Source organism: Triturus cristatus, chromosome 2_2 (genome assembly GCF_964204655.1).
Source record: "Triturus cristatus chromosome 2_2, aTriCri1.1, whole genome shotgun sequence".
NCBI classification, from domain to species: domain Eukaryota; kingdom Metazoa; phylum Chordata; class Amphibia; order Caudata; family Salamandridae; genus Triturus; species Triturus cristatus.
In genome coordinates, this window is record NC_140582.1 from 1,244,432,453 (window position 1) to 1,244,448,674 (window position 16,222).

At 48.8% G+C, this 16,222-nt stretch overlaps 2 protein-coding genes across 2 annotated transcripts in view; both read right to left on the bottom strand.

The window, feature by feature from the left end:
• Positions 1-14,167, bottom strand: part of LOC146863501 (uncharacterized) — a 65,939-nt gene extending 51,772 nt beyond the window's left edge. Inside the window, exon 1 of the mRNA XM_085642933.1 lies at positions 13,814-14,167. The gene's annotated coding sequence lies outside the window, so the exon portion shown is untranslated. The remainder of the gene's footprint in view (positions 1-13,813) is intronic.
• LOC146863502 (uncharacterized) lies at positions 2,199-7,231 on the bottom strand. Its single transcript, XM_085643181.1, has 4 exons — positions 6,868-7,231; positions 5,925-6,011; positions 4,360-4,482; positions 2,199-2,575 (listed from the first exon to the last, which is right to left on the bottom strand). The coding sequence occupies exons 1-4, from the start codon at positions 7,229-7,231 to the stop codon at positions 2,199-2,201; spliced, it is 951 nt and encodes a 316-aa protein (XP_085499307.1).
• Positions 14,168-16,222: the final 2,055 nt, after the last annotated feature.

Sequence of the window (16,222 nt, forward strand, 5' to 3'; positions counted from 1 at the left end):
CTGTGGCTGTGCTGGCTCCTGAGTCCTGTCCCGTTGTTGTTGTACCTTAATGCTGTAGAGTAGACACTATGTATCCTATCCAAGCTGCCTCAGTCTGAAAGTGTTCTCTCCAGAGTGTTGTCTTCTCGTCTTGCACTCCACTGTAATTGAGTTTATTGTTTTAAATGCAGTAATTTTTCAATACCCCGTTTGTTTTTCCATCTACACTTACAGGCCGGCCTTTAACCTGTGCCATAGTGGGAGAAACGACTCACACTTACCTTACCAATCCGCATCAGGCAGGCAGTGGTACCCAAGATTGATGTGCGGAGTGTCCATGGAATGGAGGACCAAGAGGAATGACGAGAATGATGCAACTCCACATTTGGACCAGGAAAATACAGTGGGCCCGATTCACAGAACTAACTTAAGACAAAATCCTAAAGTTACTACCATTTTGGTATTCACAGAAGGCACTTACTCATTTTGATATTCACAGAAGACACTTACTCATTACGGTATTCACAGAAGTTAGGAGTCCTAACTTTAGGACTCCTAAATGCCTTCTGTGAATACCGAAAGTCTTAAAATTAGGATTTTTCTCAGTTTAGTAGTAGTATAGTTAGGACTCCTAACTTTAGGACACCTAAATGCCTTCTGTGAATACTGAAAGCCTTAAAATTAGGATTTTTCTCAGTTTAGTAGTAGTAAAGTTAGGAGTCCTAATTTTAGGACTCCTAAACTGAGAAAAATCCTAATTTTAAGACTTTCGCTATTCACAGAAGGCATTTAGGAGTCCTAAAGTTAGGACTCCTAACTTCTGTGAATACCGAAGTGAGTAAGTGTCTTCTGTGAATACCAAAATGAGTAAGTGCCTTCTGTGAATACGAAAATGGTAGAAAGTTTAGGATTTTGTCTTAAGTTAGTTCTGTGAATCGGGCCCAGTAACTTTAGTATCATTCATCATTCGTCTTTAAATTTATTTGATTGCTTTTTTCTCTTCAATTATTACGACTGTGTGTTGTGGTTTGTTTGGTAATTGATCCCTACAACTATTTTTTAATTTCCTTTGCTAGCTTGGAAAATAAAAGAAAGCCCGGTACAGCATGTAATTGTGTTCGGTCTGAGCTCTGAGGGCGGCAGACAGGCAAGGCAAATTTCAATTTCTTCCCTGACTGTACTGGCTCATTGAGTAATAGTAGTTATTGTAAGTATAACTCATTATCATTAACCATCAAGTTCTCTTCCTCAGCATGCATGCATTTGCTTTTTCTCACTTTATACTTTGATTTCTTTGATAATGGATGATGGATCATGGTTGTCTTACAAGATTGTGTTTTACTTTTGTTGTGTCCATGCATACTGTCTGTTTTTCTTTCTCAAACCTTTCCCAAAACCCCACTTCCCATCCATTCATCAATCCCTAACCCTCTTCCCCCGGGCTGTGTGATTTATATTGAGGTGTGATGTGATGACTACATTAAATGTACACCAATTGATCACACGCTTGCTGGGGCAGATGTGGTGAAAGCAACACTAATTGAATTTCAACTAAGGCAGGGCAAGGATCTTCTTCTGCTTGCCCACCCATGCTGTAGTTTACTCTGTTCTACTACTACTCCCACAGTCTCTCAGTCAAGTGACTTTCTATTTCTTTTTTCAAATGCTATTGCCAATGTCTACTACTACCACCACAATAATGGCATCTTGTCCGTTAATTTGGGAAACCAACCATGTTGCCATCAGTGTGCCGAACTTCATCATCAATCACAGGTAAGATAAGTTTGGTGGGAGGTATGGACTAGGAGGAGAGACAGACAGTACTATTATGACAATTAAAAATAACTCAGTGAGGGGTACTGCATCTATCGGTTTGTGTGTTACAAAATCGGCAGAACTTTTAAATCAAACACTGGCTGTGGGCATGCAGCAGCACGGAAACAAAGTAACAAACCATGTAACTTAGATTTAATTCGGAAAACTGTAACCCACCACAAAACATTAACTTCGTATAAGTAAATAGTAAATAGTATATAATTTAATATCCCCTAACAAAAATAAACTATCCCACTCTGACCTAACCCACCCCCCTACCTAACCCCAACCAATGTCCAAAACGAAAGTTGAAGAGTCCCAATGTCCGAAAGAATTCCCAACACCCAAAAACCCACCCACCAACCAACAAAAGTAATTAAAAAAGGGGCAAAAGACGAGGTCCTCTATTGTCGGCGGGCCTTAAGGTGTTTGTCCACCATTATCTTTACCCGCTCCTCCAGGTTCTCCTCTAAGCGGGCCATCCAGCGGAGCAGCTGGCGGCGAAATGCCCTGCAGTTACATGCAGGGTGGGGGGCAGCAGTGCTTGAAATCGAGGCGAGGCGGCGGGTGGATGCCGGACCACGGCGCCGTGAAAGTGGAGGCAGGGCCTGACTGGGGTCCGGGGCATTGGAGGAGGCTGCAGCTGCAGCCGCCTCCTCCTCCTCCTCCTCCGCCTGAGCCACCAGCCGGCGATAATGTTCGCAGATGGCCTCCAGTTTCCGGCGCCGGGCCCTAGCGGCCAACTCCTTCCTTGATGGTTTAGTGGATGTGGAAGGAGTATCTATATCAAGAAAGAAAAAGAACATGTTGTAGCCAATACTCTTAGCAGAACAGAAACACTAAAATCATTCAACACATAGTGTCACAGTATCACTAGCAAGCACAGTTCATAACATTTGTGATTTGGTGGTAAGTATCTCTAATCCAACTTCCTCGGACTCTAACATTTGTGGGAGGTTCCGACATTATAAATATAATCGTACTATGTACTCCGGTACACCAGTCGTGCTGTTCTTATCTGTAGTTTAACCCAATTACATAACCTTGTTGTAGCCGGCATGCCAGCTCCGTCAGCTAAGCTTGCACCCAAGAGAAACAGATATGAGCCACATAATGCAGACTCACGTTAGTTTTATTTACTACTACTGTCTGCAGGTGGGGAAGCTCATATTTTTGTATGACGCCTTACGGCCGTTGACACTGGTCATACTCTGTTACATGAGGGCAAATGGAATGCACAATTTCACTTACACCCTGCCATGGGTACTACAAAAAGGCTGATTATTTATCTGACCCAATGATCATTGCTTATATTCATATTATAGATGCTAATACGATACGACATCAGGTCGGTAGCAGTCGGTGGTGGGAGTGCTGCCGGGCGGTGAGTCGGTGACGTGGGAAGGTGCAGGGTGGGGATAGTAAACTATGGATTAAGGACAATCACAGGTAATTAAACAATACATAAAAAAAATTGTTGCACGCACTGCATCGCATTCGGCGGTGCAGTGCGCACATTGAAAATAATTTTATTTATTTTTATGTTGATCACCTGTATTTGGCCGTAATACACAGTTTACTCACCAGTGCCACCCACCCGTCCCCTCCCCATGTCACCGCCCGCCAACACTCCCACCACCAACCGCTACTGCAGAGGGTACTTTGCTTTCATTGATTGTGTAACCAATAACCATAAACAACAGATAGCCCACCCTTTGCAGGCTGGCTGCCCCAATCGAAAATACATTAATAATAATAGGTAGGGAGTGGTCCCCAGAGTGGGAGGAAGGGGCTTCTGCTTGATAATATAGATATATATAAATATATATGACGTGCTTGCAAACTACTGCAAGTGTACTGTATTCTGATAATACTACCTATATTCCCCTAGGCTTTGCTACTGTCGCGCAGTTTCTTTTACATTTTCTTCAAAGTAAGAATCTGCAGTGACACTTTCCACCTATACTGTCTATTGATGATAGTACATCCAGGCATACATCCATTAAAGTAAACGTTTATCCTTCTTTTTTATATCTCTCATACTTAGTTGGTTTCACCAACAACCACCCATGCTTCCGTACTTCCTTGCTTGCCTTCGCTTTGAGTTTGAATTTGAACCAAACACCGCTGATTCTTGCTATCTAGCACTATCCACCCATACTGTGTCGCCCACCCAGGCAGGCATTCTTTCATCTTCCACCCATCCTTCAACAACCCATGCATCTGATCTGATTACTATCAGCCACCTATGCATGCTTCCAACAACATATCCTTCTCTGCCAGTCAGTCATATTATTTATTTCGCCCGTCCTTCCACCCTTCTTTCCCTCTTTGTTCAACACATCCATCAAGGTCATCTGATCTGAGTTTGTCTTCTCCATAAAACCTTCACAGCTGATTTTGGAGTCAAATAGAAGAGGCCATTGGTTACTCTACTCACGCTGCTAATGCTAAGTAAAGGGTGTCTTCTTCAACCGTTGTATAATAATAAGTCGCACAGTACAGTGAAATAGTGAACACACTTCCCTCTAGCTGTAATGTCAAGAAGTAATGAATATAACTTACCGCCGCCAGCCACTGCTGCTGGATCCCCCCCTGTCTCTCCTGCAGGTGCCGCCAGTTTGCCTGCCCCCTCCGGAATGGCCTCATCGCCGCAGGCCCCGCCGGCACTGGTGGATGGTAGTGTGCCTAGAAAAAAACATCACAAATTTTTAGATGCCTGGAAACCTCCCCCATGTTAAGTGTTCACTTGCAACATTGAAAAAAAAGTTAATGCAACATACATCAGCACTAGACAGTAAGTACAGTCAGTAGACAGACACTAGTAGTGATATGGTTCCTAGGGTCATCTAGTCCTACTCTCCTCTTTTGAAAGTTAGCCTGAGCCATGTGTAACCCTTTTAGATTCGCATATTTAATTATACCTGCCAGCTTATTGACATGTGCAGTACAAGTGAAGAGGCCGAAAAAAAAAACACTTATTGAGTTTGTTTAGTTCATATTGCTTAGCCATCACATACATGTTACACTTTTTGTCATGACTGCAAAATGCTTGCATTCACCAGTATACTATCTAACGGCTAACTCGCAGCATTTTTCTCATATAATAGGCGGAAGACTCCCTTCTACAAACCAGAGATTTACAGAACATATTATGATGCAAGATGATGTAACCAGTATTTCTACGTTCTACGGTGAGGGGTCTTCCAGAATTCTAAAGATCTTGGCTCTTGTTCTTGTTGTCATGCACTTGTAAATGTTTACTGTTTTAATCTTAGGCTTTTTGCTGGCTTATTGACTATGGCTGTAGTAAATTAAATTTCATATTAACGATGTACAGAGTTTGATACTTGTTTCAAATAAACCTTTTGAGCTTACACATAGACTCTGTGGTATTTGGTGTGGTGGGGTGGACTTACACAAGTGAGTGAGCAAAATGGTGTTATTATGTTCTGGGTTGTCTGTCTCAGTCATCATCAACATTGTGTATCTTCTTCGTGGAGGGGGGGGGTTCGGGAGTGGGACCCTAATGTGAGACACTATAGCTAGTCGGTCAGGGGATCCTGGGTTCTTCAGACTGAGGTGTGATCAGTAAGGTCCAACCTCCCATCAGCAACATCCTATTTTGTTGTGCATAGTTCTGTATGTGGCTCTGCAGACTCACTAGACAATAGTAGTATCATGTACTATCCGATCAAAAATACTAGTCAAATATCTGGTTGGCCATTTTGTTTGTGGTAATTGTCAAAGCCTCAACATTGAGAAGACTTGAAGAGGACAACCCAAAGGACAGGACACAGTGGCTAGAGCTATTGGTCAATCAGAGTTTTATTATTCCAAAGAAAACCTTCTATAAAGAGTGGGCAACTGTGCAAGCTTCGCTACACACAGAGTAATAATAGTAATAGTAGTAGTAGTAGTAGTACAGAGAGTCATAGCAGAGGCAGTTAGAAGCAACTTAGTTAGAGGCAGGGATAAACAGAATTTGGAAACAGATAGTCAAGTTCAAAGAAGTAAGCTTTTGTAAAAAATAGAATTAGAAAGTGGAACCATAATTTATAGTTCGGAAAAAAAAGATGCAGTAAAAGTTAGGGAAATATAAATGTCAATATAACCACTGGAGGACTTACTGGGGCCAGCAGCAGGAGCCTCGGTAGAGGAGCGGTCCTGTGGTTCCCCCGCCGACTCCGACCCCGTCTTCTTGCCCCTGGGTGGTGCTGATGATCATGTAAAATATAATAAAGAAAGAGACAAACATTAAGGAGTGCTGTGAAACAAATAATAATAAATCATTTGGAAAAATAAGTCAAACAACATTTTAGGAACAACAATTGCAATAAAATTGACCTATCTAATCAGATGGATCGACTACTGGCTTCTTCCTGCATTCACGGATCGTCTACTTATTTATGAACACTCCAGTGTTCCATAATCATTCTGATGACAATACGAAGCCTAGGAAGTACCACCTGACCTACACCACCTATTCCAGACGGGCCAATTGTTGACTAAGTCTGCATTTCCATTTTTTTCAGCCATCAAATGCATAGATGAGATGGAGGACACATGCATACATTTGTGCATACATACAACAAATTGTGGGTTGGTTGCATGATTCTGATCTAGTTCTGCTACCGACTGACCATGCTAAGCCTACCACTCACTAAACAAAGTACAAAAGGTTCGACGGAGGACTGGGGTAAGCAGCACTCAGTGACAGAGGAGGCGCGCATCACGCAGACCGCATAAAACAATTATTAACTAATACTAACAAACTAAACCTAGTATCCAATATCCATCCACCACTATTTCACAGTAGGACAATGGAAGGACTAGAGTCTCTCTAGCAAATCGCATTACATAACTTCAGTTCTGTAAACTAAACTCTTACATAATCAGCATCAGCACAAGCTAGCGCAAACTAAGTTGCAAACAAGTAAGAGTACCACCGGGCACCTGGGTCCTTAAATCAAAGAACATTTTGCTTTTTGGAATGTAATTTACCAGCAACGCTTGGCACGCAGCAGTAATCTTGTTGTTCATCAAATTTAATATACACAATAAGTTACTCACCAAGCCCGACGACCTCGACACCTAGCAGGTCCAACAGGTCCTGCTCCCGGTCCAAGATGTCAGACCACCGGTGGGCTAGCTGATAGTGGGAGCGCCGGACCCCAGAGCACCGGAACATGGCCCGGCGCACCTTCGCCCACCGACGGTGCCGCTCCTGGGTAGCGTACCCGGAGCCGGGCCTGCCGCCTGCTGCCAAGGTCAAGGGGAGGTGGCGCTGGATAAAGAAAACAAGGGCGGCCACCTCCTCCTCCCCAAACAGTTGCCGGGCCTGTACCCCTGCAGGACGCATTCTGCCGCAAGGCAGGCGGCCCTTCTCTGCTCCTGCAGGTCCCTTGCCCTTGACACTCGGTGTGCCCTTGGCCATGGTTCTGGGGTGGGTGGGAGAAGGAAAAGAAAAGTTAGAAGGGGAAAAAAAAGTTAGGGGGAAGAAGATAGAAAGAACTTTATAAAAGTAACAAAAACACAGTAAAAGTAGAAATAAAATGCAAAATATAAACTTAGGCAAAGAGAGAGATAGATAATAACTAAAAAAAAGTCAGAAAAAACGCTTTAAAGACAAAGGATTGCAAAGATAAAGGGAGGATACAAAAGTAGGCCCAGAACCATAGCAGAGTGAAAAACAAGATGGCTGCGCCCATTCGCGACCGCGTGGGTAAGTTCGCGAGATATATCCCCCGAGCATGCACACAGCTCCCCGAACACGCTCACCGTGCTCCCAAACAAGAAAAAGCCATCGCGAATGGGCGCACCAAGCAACTACGCAAGCTCGCGAAGCTGCGCGATGGTCGCGTAGTGCAAGTACATCTTCGCGAAGCTTCGCGAAGCGCGGCTACGCGAACTACTCCCAGGGTTAACCACGGCACAGCCACATCACCCCCCCACCTGAGAAGCCTGCACTGGCTCCCCAATCGACAGGAGAATCTCCTTCAAACTCCTCATCCACGCACACAAGGCACTCCACAAGACTAGACCAGCCTATCTCAACAGACGACTCCTTCTATGCTACCAACCGCCAGCTCCGCTCTGCCGACCTCTCCCTGGCCACCGTCCCATGCATCCGAAGAACTACCACCAGCGGCAGATCCTTCTCCCACCTCGCTGCCAAAACCTGGAACACCCGCCCACTCAGCCTACGACAGGCCCAAGACCTGCTGACCTTCAGGAGGAAACTCAAGACCTGGCTGTTCGACCAGTAGCGCCGCTCACCCCCTTCTTCTTCCCCAGCGCCTTGAGACCCTCACGGGTAAGTAGTGTGCTTTACAAATTCTGTGATTGATTGATTGATTAACCTGCTCAGTCAGTTGAATCCCCCTACAGACAGCTGTCTCGCTGAGCTGATAGGAAACGGCTATCCTGTGCTGGATGGATGGGGAGGGGCAGGAGAGCAGCTTAGTGAATAATATTAGGGGGGTGTGAGCCTGAGATTTCCCAATAAGCGTCATTGAGCATCCGTCTAAAAAGGAGAGGTGGGACCTTATAAGTGTTTAGTTATCCAGCACAATATCCTTGGTGCAACAACATCAACTGTTGCATGGCTAAACTCCCATTTTTATACACATCTTGCAGCAAAAGTGTAAAGATTAAATAAAGTATCTTACAAATTAAAGAAGCATTGACATAGCCAATAGGTCTCGCCTTTGGGACCTTATAAGTGTTTAGTTATGCAGCACAATATCCTTGGTGCAACAACACCAACTGTTGCATGGCTAAACACTTATAAGGTCCCAAAGGCGAGACCTATTGGCTATGCCAGTGCTTGTTCAAAAGTTCCTGCAGGAACATGCAGTAGAAGGACACTGGCCACCGGAAGCCACTGGTGTAACGAAACCGGAGGGGGCCTCCCTGCAAGGCATGTGGAGGGGCCCCCTCCAGGCTCGATCAGGAGCTCTGCACAGGAGTGCTGTGCTGAGGGGGCCTCCTGGAGCTTGGCGGCCCCCACACCGCAGGGGCCTGTGCCACGTCCCTGCCGGAAGCAGTACTTGGTCCAGACTCTACAGCAGGAAAAAGACTTGAAGCCCAGGAGGAAAGTGAAAGCGAGGAGGAAGCGTTGGCCCGTAAGGAAACCTTGAGTGAGTGGGAGGCAGCCAATTGTAAGTGACAGGGGTGCTAAAATGGCGTTCTGTTGCAGGACACCCCCTCACCCCCCCCCCCCACACACACTCCTTGCCTGGATTTTTTTCTGCAATTTTCACTGTAGAGTACTGTGTCCCTGTTGTCCACGTTCCCAGTACTAGTGTTCTTTCCCTAAAACTTCCCCAAAATGGTTCCCGAGTACCTAGGGCATGAGGACTGCCATGAGATTTCTTTTTTTTTTTTTTTTTTACAAATTAAGCATTGATACGGAGCAGACACCAGACTCCATACCACAATTCCCTACCAACTGAATTTCACCCCTACACAACAACAGTAAATCAGTGTTTGGCTCAAAATACCCTTCTGATTCACCCACCACAAGAACGCGCCCGACCCAAAGCCTTGAGAAATTGCTCTACAGGTGAAGAAACACTCGTAAAAACACCTTAAAGGCTCACTGGCGGAACGAAAAGTGAGGGGGCCTCCCTGCACGGTATGAAGAGGGGCTCCCTCCAGGCTCAATCAGGAGTGCTCTGGTCAGAGTGCAGTGCCGAGGGGGCCCCCGCACTGGAGGGGCTGCGGGGGCTGTGTTACGCCCCTGTAATGGCTATGTAACCCAGTCCGCAGCAGTGTCAAATGTGCACTTGCACGTGACTGGTTGAGGAGAGATGCTGCTCTGAGACACCAAGGAGGTGACGAGCAAGTGCTAAAACAAAAACATAACACACCTCAACACCTGGGTCTTTGAATGACCACTCAGCACAGCGCCTGGATGCCTCCCGGGTGATCAGTGGCGCTCTACAAATAACATTTGATTGAAAGTTGGTAAAGGGAACTCAAATGAAGTGCTTTTCAAAACAATGGGTAACTGACACCAAGAAAGAAATTCATAGGGGTACAAGGGCTCACCACAAGAAGAAACAAACCCAATGCAAAAGGGTATGGCAGCAAGCCAAAATATACTCTTGCACACACCTCCTACACACCCCTACACTGCTGTCTCCTCCACCTTCTCCCGTCTTCTACTGCCTCCGAGAGACTAAGAAATATGTGTTAATTGTGGAACATTTGTTCTTGGTTAGTACGTTTGTGCAGTTTCATTAATTAGTAGGTTACAGCCGCGTGGGTCTTGTGGTGGTGCAGTACACGTCTCCAACGCAGACCGGGGCCCCAGTGACGTAACCTAAGCCCCGGGGGGCGAGCTTCAAGGGCACCCCCTCAGCAAAGAGGGTGGCCAGGACGGGGAGCCCCCCTCCAGGCACTTTACAGCGCCCCCGAGTTGTTACGCCACTGCAGAGCGCGACTCCGTTTTGTGGCAGGAAGAAGTCCGTGTTTGCCAGTTTCAAGTTAGGTTTTTCCGGACGATGGCAAGAGCTGTGCCAAAGTGCTTACCATCCCATCGGTTGTACAGGGGCTCTTTTTCCGGCACATACACGCATGTGCTATATACTGCTGGTTGCCTTATCAGCCTGTTATTGCATTTAAGGTGCGTGTGTTTGAGTACTGATTTCGGTCTTAATGTATTGTAAGGTAAAAGGCAAAAACACTGAATAATTATACCGCCGTCTTTCAATAACTCCAGATCCCGGTAGTATAATTTAAATTACAGAGAGTTTGCTGCCTCGGATCACAAGGATGTAATGGACATATGCGCCAAGTTCAGGCTACTCTCGTCAAACATGGCAGCAAGTGCTTACATTTGTGGAAAGCAGACGATAAAGTTGTGAATCACTTCTCATCAGAATCACACAAGCGGAGTGACAGTATTTGAATTCCGAGGTAGCCCAAAAAGTAAATATTCCCTTCTCCCAGCCAAGAGCCATCGACGACACTGTTCTCAAAACTCTTCCACAGACCGGGTTGGTGCCCAGCAGACATTCCAGCATGAACAGGCACGAGAAGGGGGAGGAGGTGGGGCAATCCCTTCCTTAAACATACCAATTCCTCCCCTTCTTCAAAGGTGCCAATGCCGACAAAGGGTGGGCGGAATTTGCGAAATTGCCTTTCGCAAAATATCGCGAAACGGCAAAAATCTCCGCGAACACGCGAACTTTCGCGTGCTCGCGGAGATTTTGGGCTGATTAATGCGTTACTGAATTTGACCTTCAACTCGTGCACCTGCTTTATTTATATCTGTAAGTGCTTCTGGTTTAATGACAGGAGCATCGTGCCAGAATGACTCCTGCCCTGCATATTTATCCAAGAAGATGCCACCGTTTTGTGCAATATCTCTACAAATGGAGTACTTTCTACTGGCTAATCAGTAAGTGCTACCTCGGTGGGTAAATGTAAAGTGCTTTTCCTACACTACAGCTGCGTAAAGGGCCAGAAGAGTTGTCTCCCGTGACCTTATGTGTCTGTAACGTTGCCACCACGCCGACGGGCGTCGGGGTCCCTCGAGTGAGCTGTCCATCAAAGTGGGAGAAAGGGCGGGAAGACGTTGCACACCGCTGATGTGTGGGCTGGGGTCAAACGGGCGGGGCACATGCCTCCTGTTTATAAAGGGCCAGAGACCAATCAGAGCAGCAGATGAGGAGACAGAACCTCCTAGTGTCAGGAACTACACGGGGATTGCGCTCGAGAAACTCATGGATGCACAGAGCTCCATCAAGGACTACAGCAAATTGTTGACGGTAGATATGGGGAGAAAGCACACCTGCCTAGCCTCCACCGTGCTCACGAATCTTTTGTGCTGATTAATGCGTTACTGAATTTGAGCCTCAACTCGGGCACCTGCTTTATTTATATCTGTAAGCATTTCTGGTTTAATGACAGGAGCATGGTGCCAGAATGAATCCTGCCCTGCATATTTCCGTCCCGCCGTGGATCGCGAAAGTTTCGACATTCTCGCGTTCCGCGCAGACCGCGAAAATGCCGAAAGTTCGCAATTTCCGCGAGCGGAACGGAAATTGTCGCCCACGTTTCACAGACACAACAGACCCCGGCTCCAAAGGCCAGCCTTTTGGTCAGTGAAGCTGACCCTCTCTCCCACCCCTCAGGCGGGATCCATCTTGGCGTAAAAGATGTGGTGTTTGTGAAAACTCTCAGAGCACTCAGAGGTTTCCAGGGACTCTGGACATGCACGCGCCGCTCTGGCTTTCTACAGCCCGTTGGAGGGGAGAAAAAGAAACGGGGCCTCGTTTCGTCAGGGGTGGCATTTTATAGGAAAGGGGGTGGAGAGAATAAAATCAGGTGCCCCCAAAAAACACCTGGTGGTTGGAGACAGGTAACATTTTCGGGGGGTATAATGAAGTTGTGTTGGCATCTTGTATGAAGATGTTAAGACAGGAAAACACGGTTCCATAACTGCAAACACAACCAGAGACACTGCTCACACCGCATTTAAAAGGCAGCAATGTAAGAAGTGCAGGAAGCGGAGCCAATGAAATACAGGAGCAACGAACTGCGGGCAAGGAATGAAAAACACCCTGCGGTTTAAAACGGATTTACGCAAACTTAAGACTACACAACGAGGACAGAGATATCTATAGATATATGTATCTTTTTTTACAACACTAGAAAAGGCCCCGACAACCTATACAATACCATAAGGGCGCTATAGAAACACTCCCACCGGACTGGGAAGAGACCGCCCAGGGATGGATACTGGGAAGAGACCGCCCCGAGATGGATACTGGGAAGAGACCCCCGGGACGGATACTGGGAAGAGACCCCCGAGATGGATACTGGGAAGAGACCCCCGAGATGGATACTGGGAAGAGTCCCCCGGGACGGATACTGGGAAGAGACCCCCGGGATGGATACTGGGAAGCTGCGGCCGTGAAGGATGGGAGGAATGAATACTAGTGTCAAGCGCCGCTGCCGCTTTGGTACAGGGGCCCGGGGCCCATATTGCAGCACCGTTGGCCCCCAGTAACAAAACCGACCCCTGCCCTTCCGGCCCACCAGGAATGAGCCCGGTGCCCGCTGCAGGAGTGTGCTGTGATGCACATAAAACATTCCTCCGCAGCAAATGCAAAGCGTCCCGGCTCCACTCTTACAAATAAAGCAAAGCCATGAAGAGTTACGAAGCTGCCGCCGCCGCGAGAGTCAGGTCGGTCGCGCTGCTTCCACCCAGACTGGCGAGGGAGCCGCAGACTGAAAAGTAAACTAGCAAGACCACTCGCCATGCTTAAGGGTCCCCCCTCCGCCCCCCCCCCCCAAAGTAGATACCAAAACCAGGCCAGAACTTGAATCCTCATACTTGCACCCACTCGACCAATCTCCCCCAAAGAGCCGGGGGGGCCGCCTTGTGCAAACAATAGACGCCCTGATCAGATCACAGCAGCGGCCACCAAACAAGGCAGACAAAGGAAAGAAACCCGCCTCGGACGGCCACAAATTAAGCCTCCTACCAGAAACGCCAGCACTTGAAAAACAGCGCGCGCGCCTCGCGATAAAAGGGGGGGGGGGGGGGGGGTAGAGCACACAAAGCACAATTGAGTCCACAAAAATCGAAACCCTTCTGGTGTAAATTTGAGAGTTGCATAAACTACACAGAAGACCCTCAAAACTGCAAATACTAAAGACTGATCTCCGCCAAAAAGTGTAGAACACTCCAGGGGCCTTCAAAAAGGAAAACCCTATACGATCCCCCCTGAAGATGCGCCCCTGGGGACAGGAGCCGGGCCAGCAGCGAGCACCAGAGGGAAACGCAGCCGCTGAGGCCGGGAGAGCAGGAACGGATTGTATTCAGTGGACTCCTTTCGTCGTGTTCCCGCCTCTGCAGGGACCCAGGAGGGGTGAGAGCCTCTTGGAGAGATGCCAAGCAGGGCACCGGGGTGAAGCGCTGCCGCCGCCCCTGCGTGACCCAAGCACACTCATTTGTTTCCAGCATGGGTGGATTGGGGGGGGGGGGGCGCAGGGCACATACCTGAGTTGATGCAGAAGGCCCCTCTCTGGCGACAGTGCCCTTCTGTGCTTCACCCTCGTGATCCTTCTGAGCTGGGAAAAAAGATGGAGAAACCAGTCCAAAGGGGCCCTTTTAAAGGGCTTCTGTCCTTTACCGCCCCGCAGCTACCTGGGGTGACGTCAGACGTCCGAGCAGCTACCTGGGGGCGACGTCAGACGTCCGAGCAGCTACTTGGGGTGACGTCAGACGTTGCTCGGCTGTGCCTCCTCACCCCCAGTGTGAATCCGGTGTGAAATCGCCATCATGTGAGCACGTGTCCGTGGCACAGTCTAAAAATGTGACGCATGCTCGCAAGAGCGGGTTCGTAGACCTGATGGAAGGAGTACTGCTAGAACTCTCATTGGTAACGGAAATGCAGCTGCCCACTGCCCCCGCAGGGGGCCACCTCAGAGGGCGTCCCCCCTAGATCCATTTGGACACCTCTTCACCCCCACTCACTACTGCGGGACTCAGGGCGCACCAGACAAGTCATGTCCGGCACGCTGTGGGTTGGGGAGGGTACTTAGGCTTCCCCCCTCCATTTTGGGTTCTCTTTGCAGCCATGGGTGCCCCCCCTCGCTGTGCCTTGCCGCGCCGTTTGTCAGGGAGCTGTGGTGGTGATTTTACGGTGCCCAGTGTCCTTAGGTGGGCATTGGGGGTGCACAGCGAGGATCGAGGTTTGAGCCATGGGTGCCTTGCCCCTATGGTGCCTAGTGTCCTTAGGTGGGCATAGGGGGTGCACAGCGAGGTGGAGGTTTGAGCCATGGGTGCCTTGACCCTACGGTGCCCAGTGTCCTTAGGTGGGCATAGGGGGTGCACAGCGAGGTGGAGGTTTGAGCCATGGGTGCCTTGCCCCTATGGTGCCCAGTGTCCTTAGGTGGGCATAGGGGGTGCACAGCGAGGTGGAGGTTTGAGCCATGGGTGCCTTGACCCTACAGTGCCCAGTGTCCTTAGGTGGGCATTGGGGGGTGCACAGCGAGGTGGAGGTTTGAGCCATGGCTGCCTTGACCCTACGGTGCCCAGTGTCCTTAGGTGGGCATTGGGGCTGCGCTGCCAATCGTTGCCGGTCTGGGAGCCTGAGGCTGTCCGGGGTGCTCTGTGAGTGGGGTCGGTGTGTTTGCAGCGTGGGTTGTGCCGCGGGCGACACACGGAGTTGGTGCCATGCCGGTGGCTATAGTCGCCAGACGATTGCACTGTCCGGGGGATATGGGCTCGTTGGAGAGATTGTGGCCTGACGGCCAGAGTTGCGGTCTCAGTCAGAGAGCGGCGGCCTAACAGGAGTGTCGGGATCCCGCCGGTATTCCCACCCCTGACTCGGCAGGCTCCAAAAACCCTCATGCTACATCGTTCCCCTAACCTCAAGCAACTGTCGCTTACACAGAGGTACCAAAAGGTGAGGTTATGTGTGATCACCGTGTAAATAAAGCATCTAGGCTGACACACAAACTTGATCGCTCAGCTTTGTGAAGCATGTGATAGGGTAATTTACCCCTCCGGGAGGTCATGCGCATCAGGCGGGATACAGCAGCTGATGGTAGTGAAGCTCGGTCTGAGCGGGACGAGGGCACCAAGATCATGTCTCACTCCGACAAGATGGCCCCTCCTGTCCCACCATGTGAGGTACCTTCGCCAGACTCCTCCCATGTGGCCCCCAGATGCTGTCTTGGGCGAGGGCCCGTGCCTTAAAGGTTTTCCTTGCATTTGATTGTGCCATGCCTATGGTAAACGTTGTTTGTGCTGGATGGCATAACTGGCGACTGTTTAAAACAAAAGGCAGGCACGAAAAGGTGACCATTACAGGGTTTACTAACTGAACCTCACAGCCCTTGAACGATCAGGGAACATCGGGAGGCGCAGGGACCAGTGGTTTGTTCATGTATTTCCAGAGTGTAATGAGGTGTGTATGCCATTGGGTGGCACTGTCCCGCTGTTGTAGTTTCTCCTTCCTAGCTAGAGTATTGGAAGTGCCTCGCCCTTAGTACCATGCTTGTACTTGTCGAAGGGAGGGTATATACATTTTATTTTGGATTGGCAGGATGCAAAATACGGTCACAGGTTAGAGCCCAGAAACACTTGGTTTTATCTAGAATGCAAGGTTTCGCGGCCCGGCACCATCAAGGGGGGAGCGATGGGTGCAGCCTGTTTTGGTGGGGGGCTATGCACTATAGGTTGTGCCTCAGTTTAACTGGTCGGTGTCCTGCGCTCGAGAGGGGCGGATTCGGAACCCCTGTCCTCTGGGAGGGGAAGGCAGTGCTCTCGACATGCAGGTGGGCCTAAGGGGGCATAGGGCCAGGTGCGGTCCCCCTAGGACCTCAACAGGGTTGCAACGCATCACACCTGATCATTCTGAACCCCGTGTCCCGTCTTGCCAGGTGTTTTATAGAATACTCG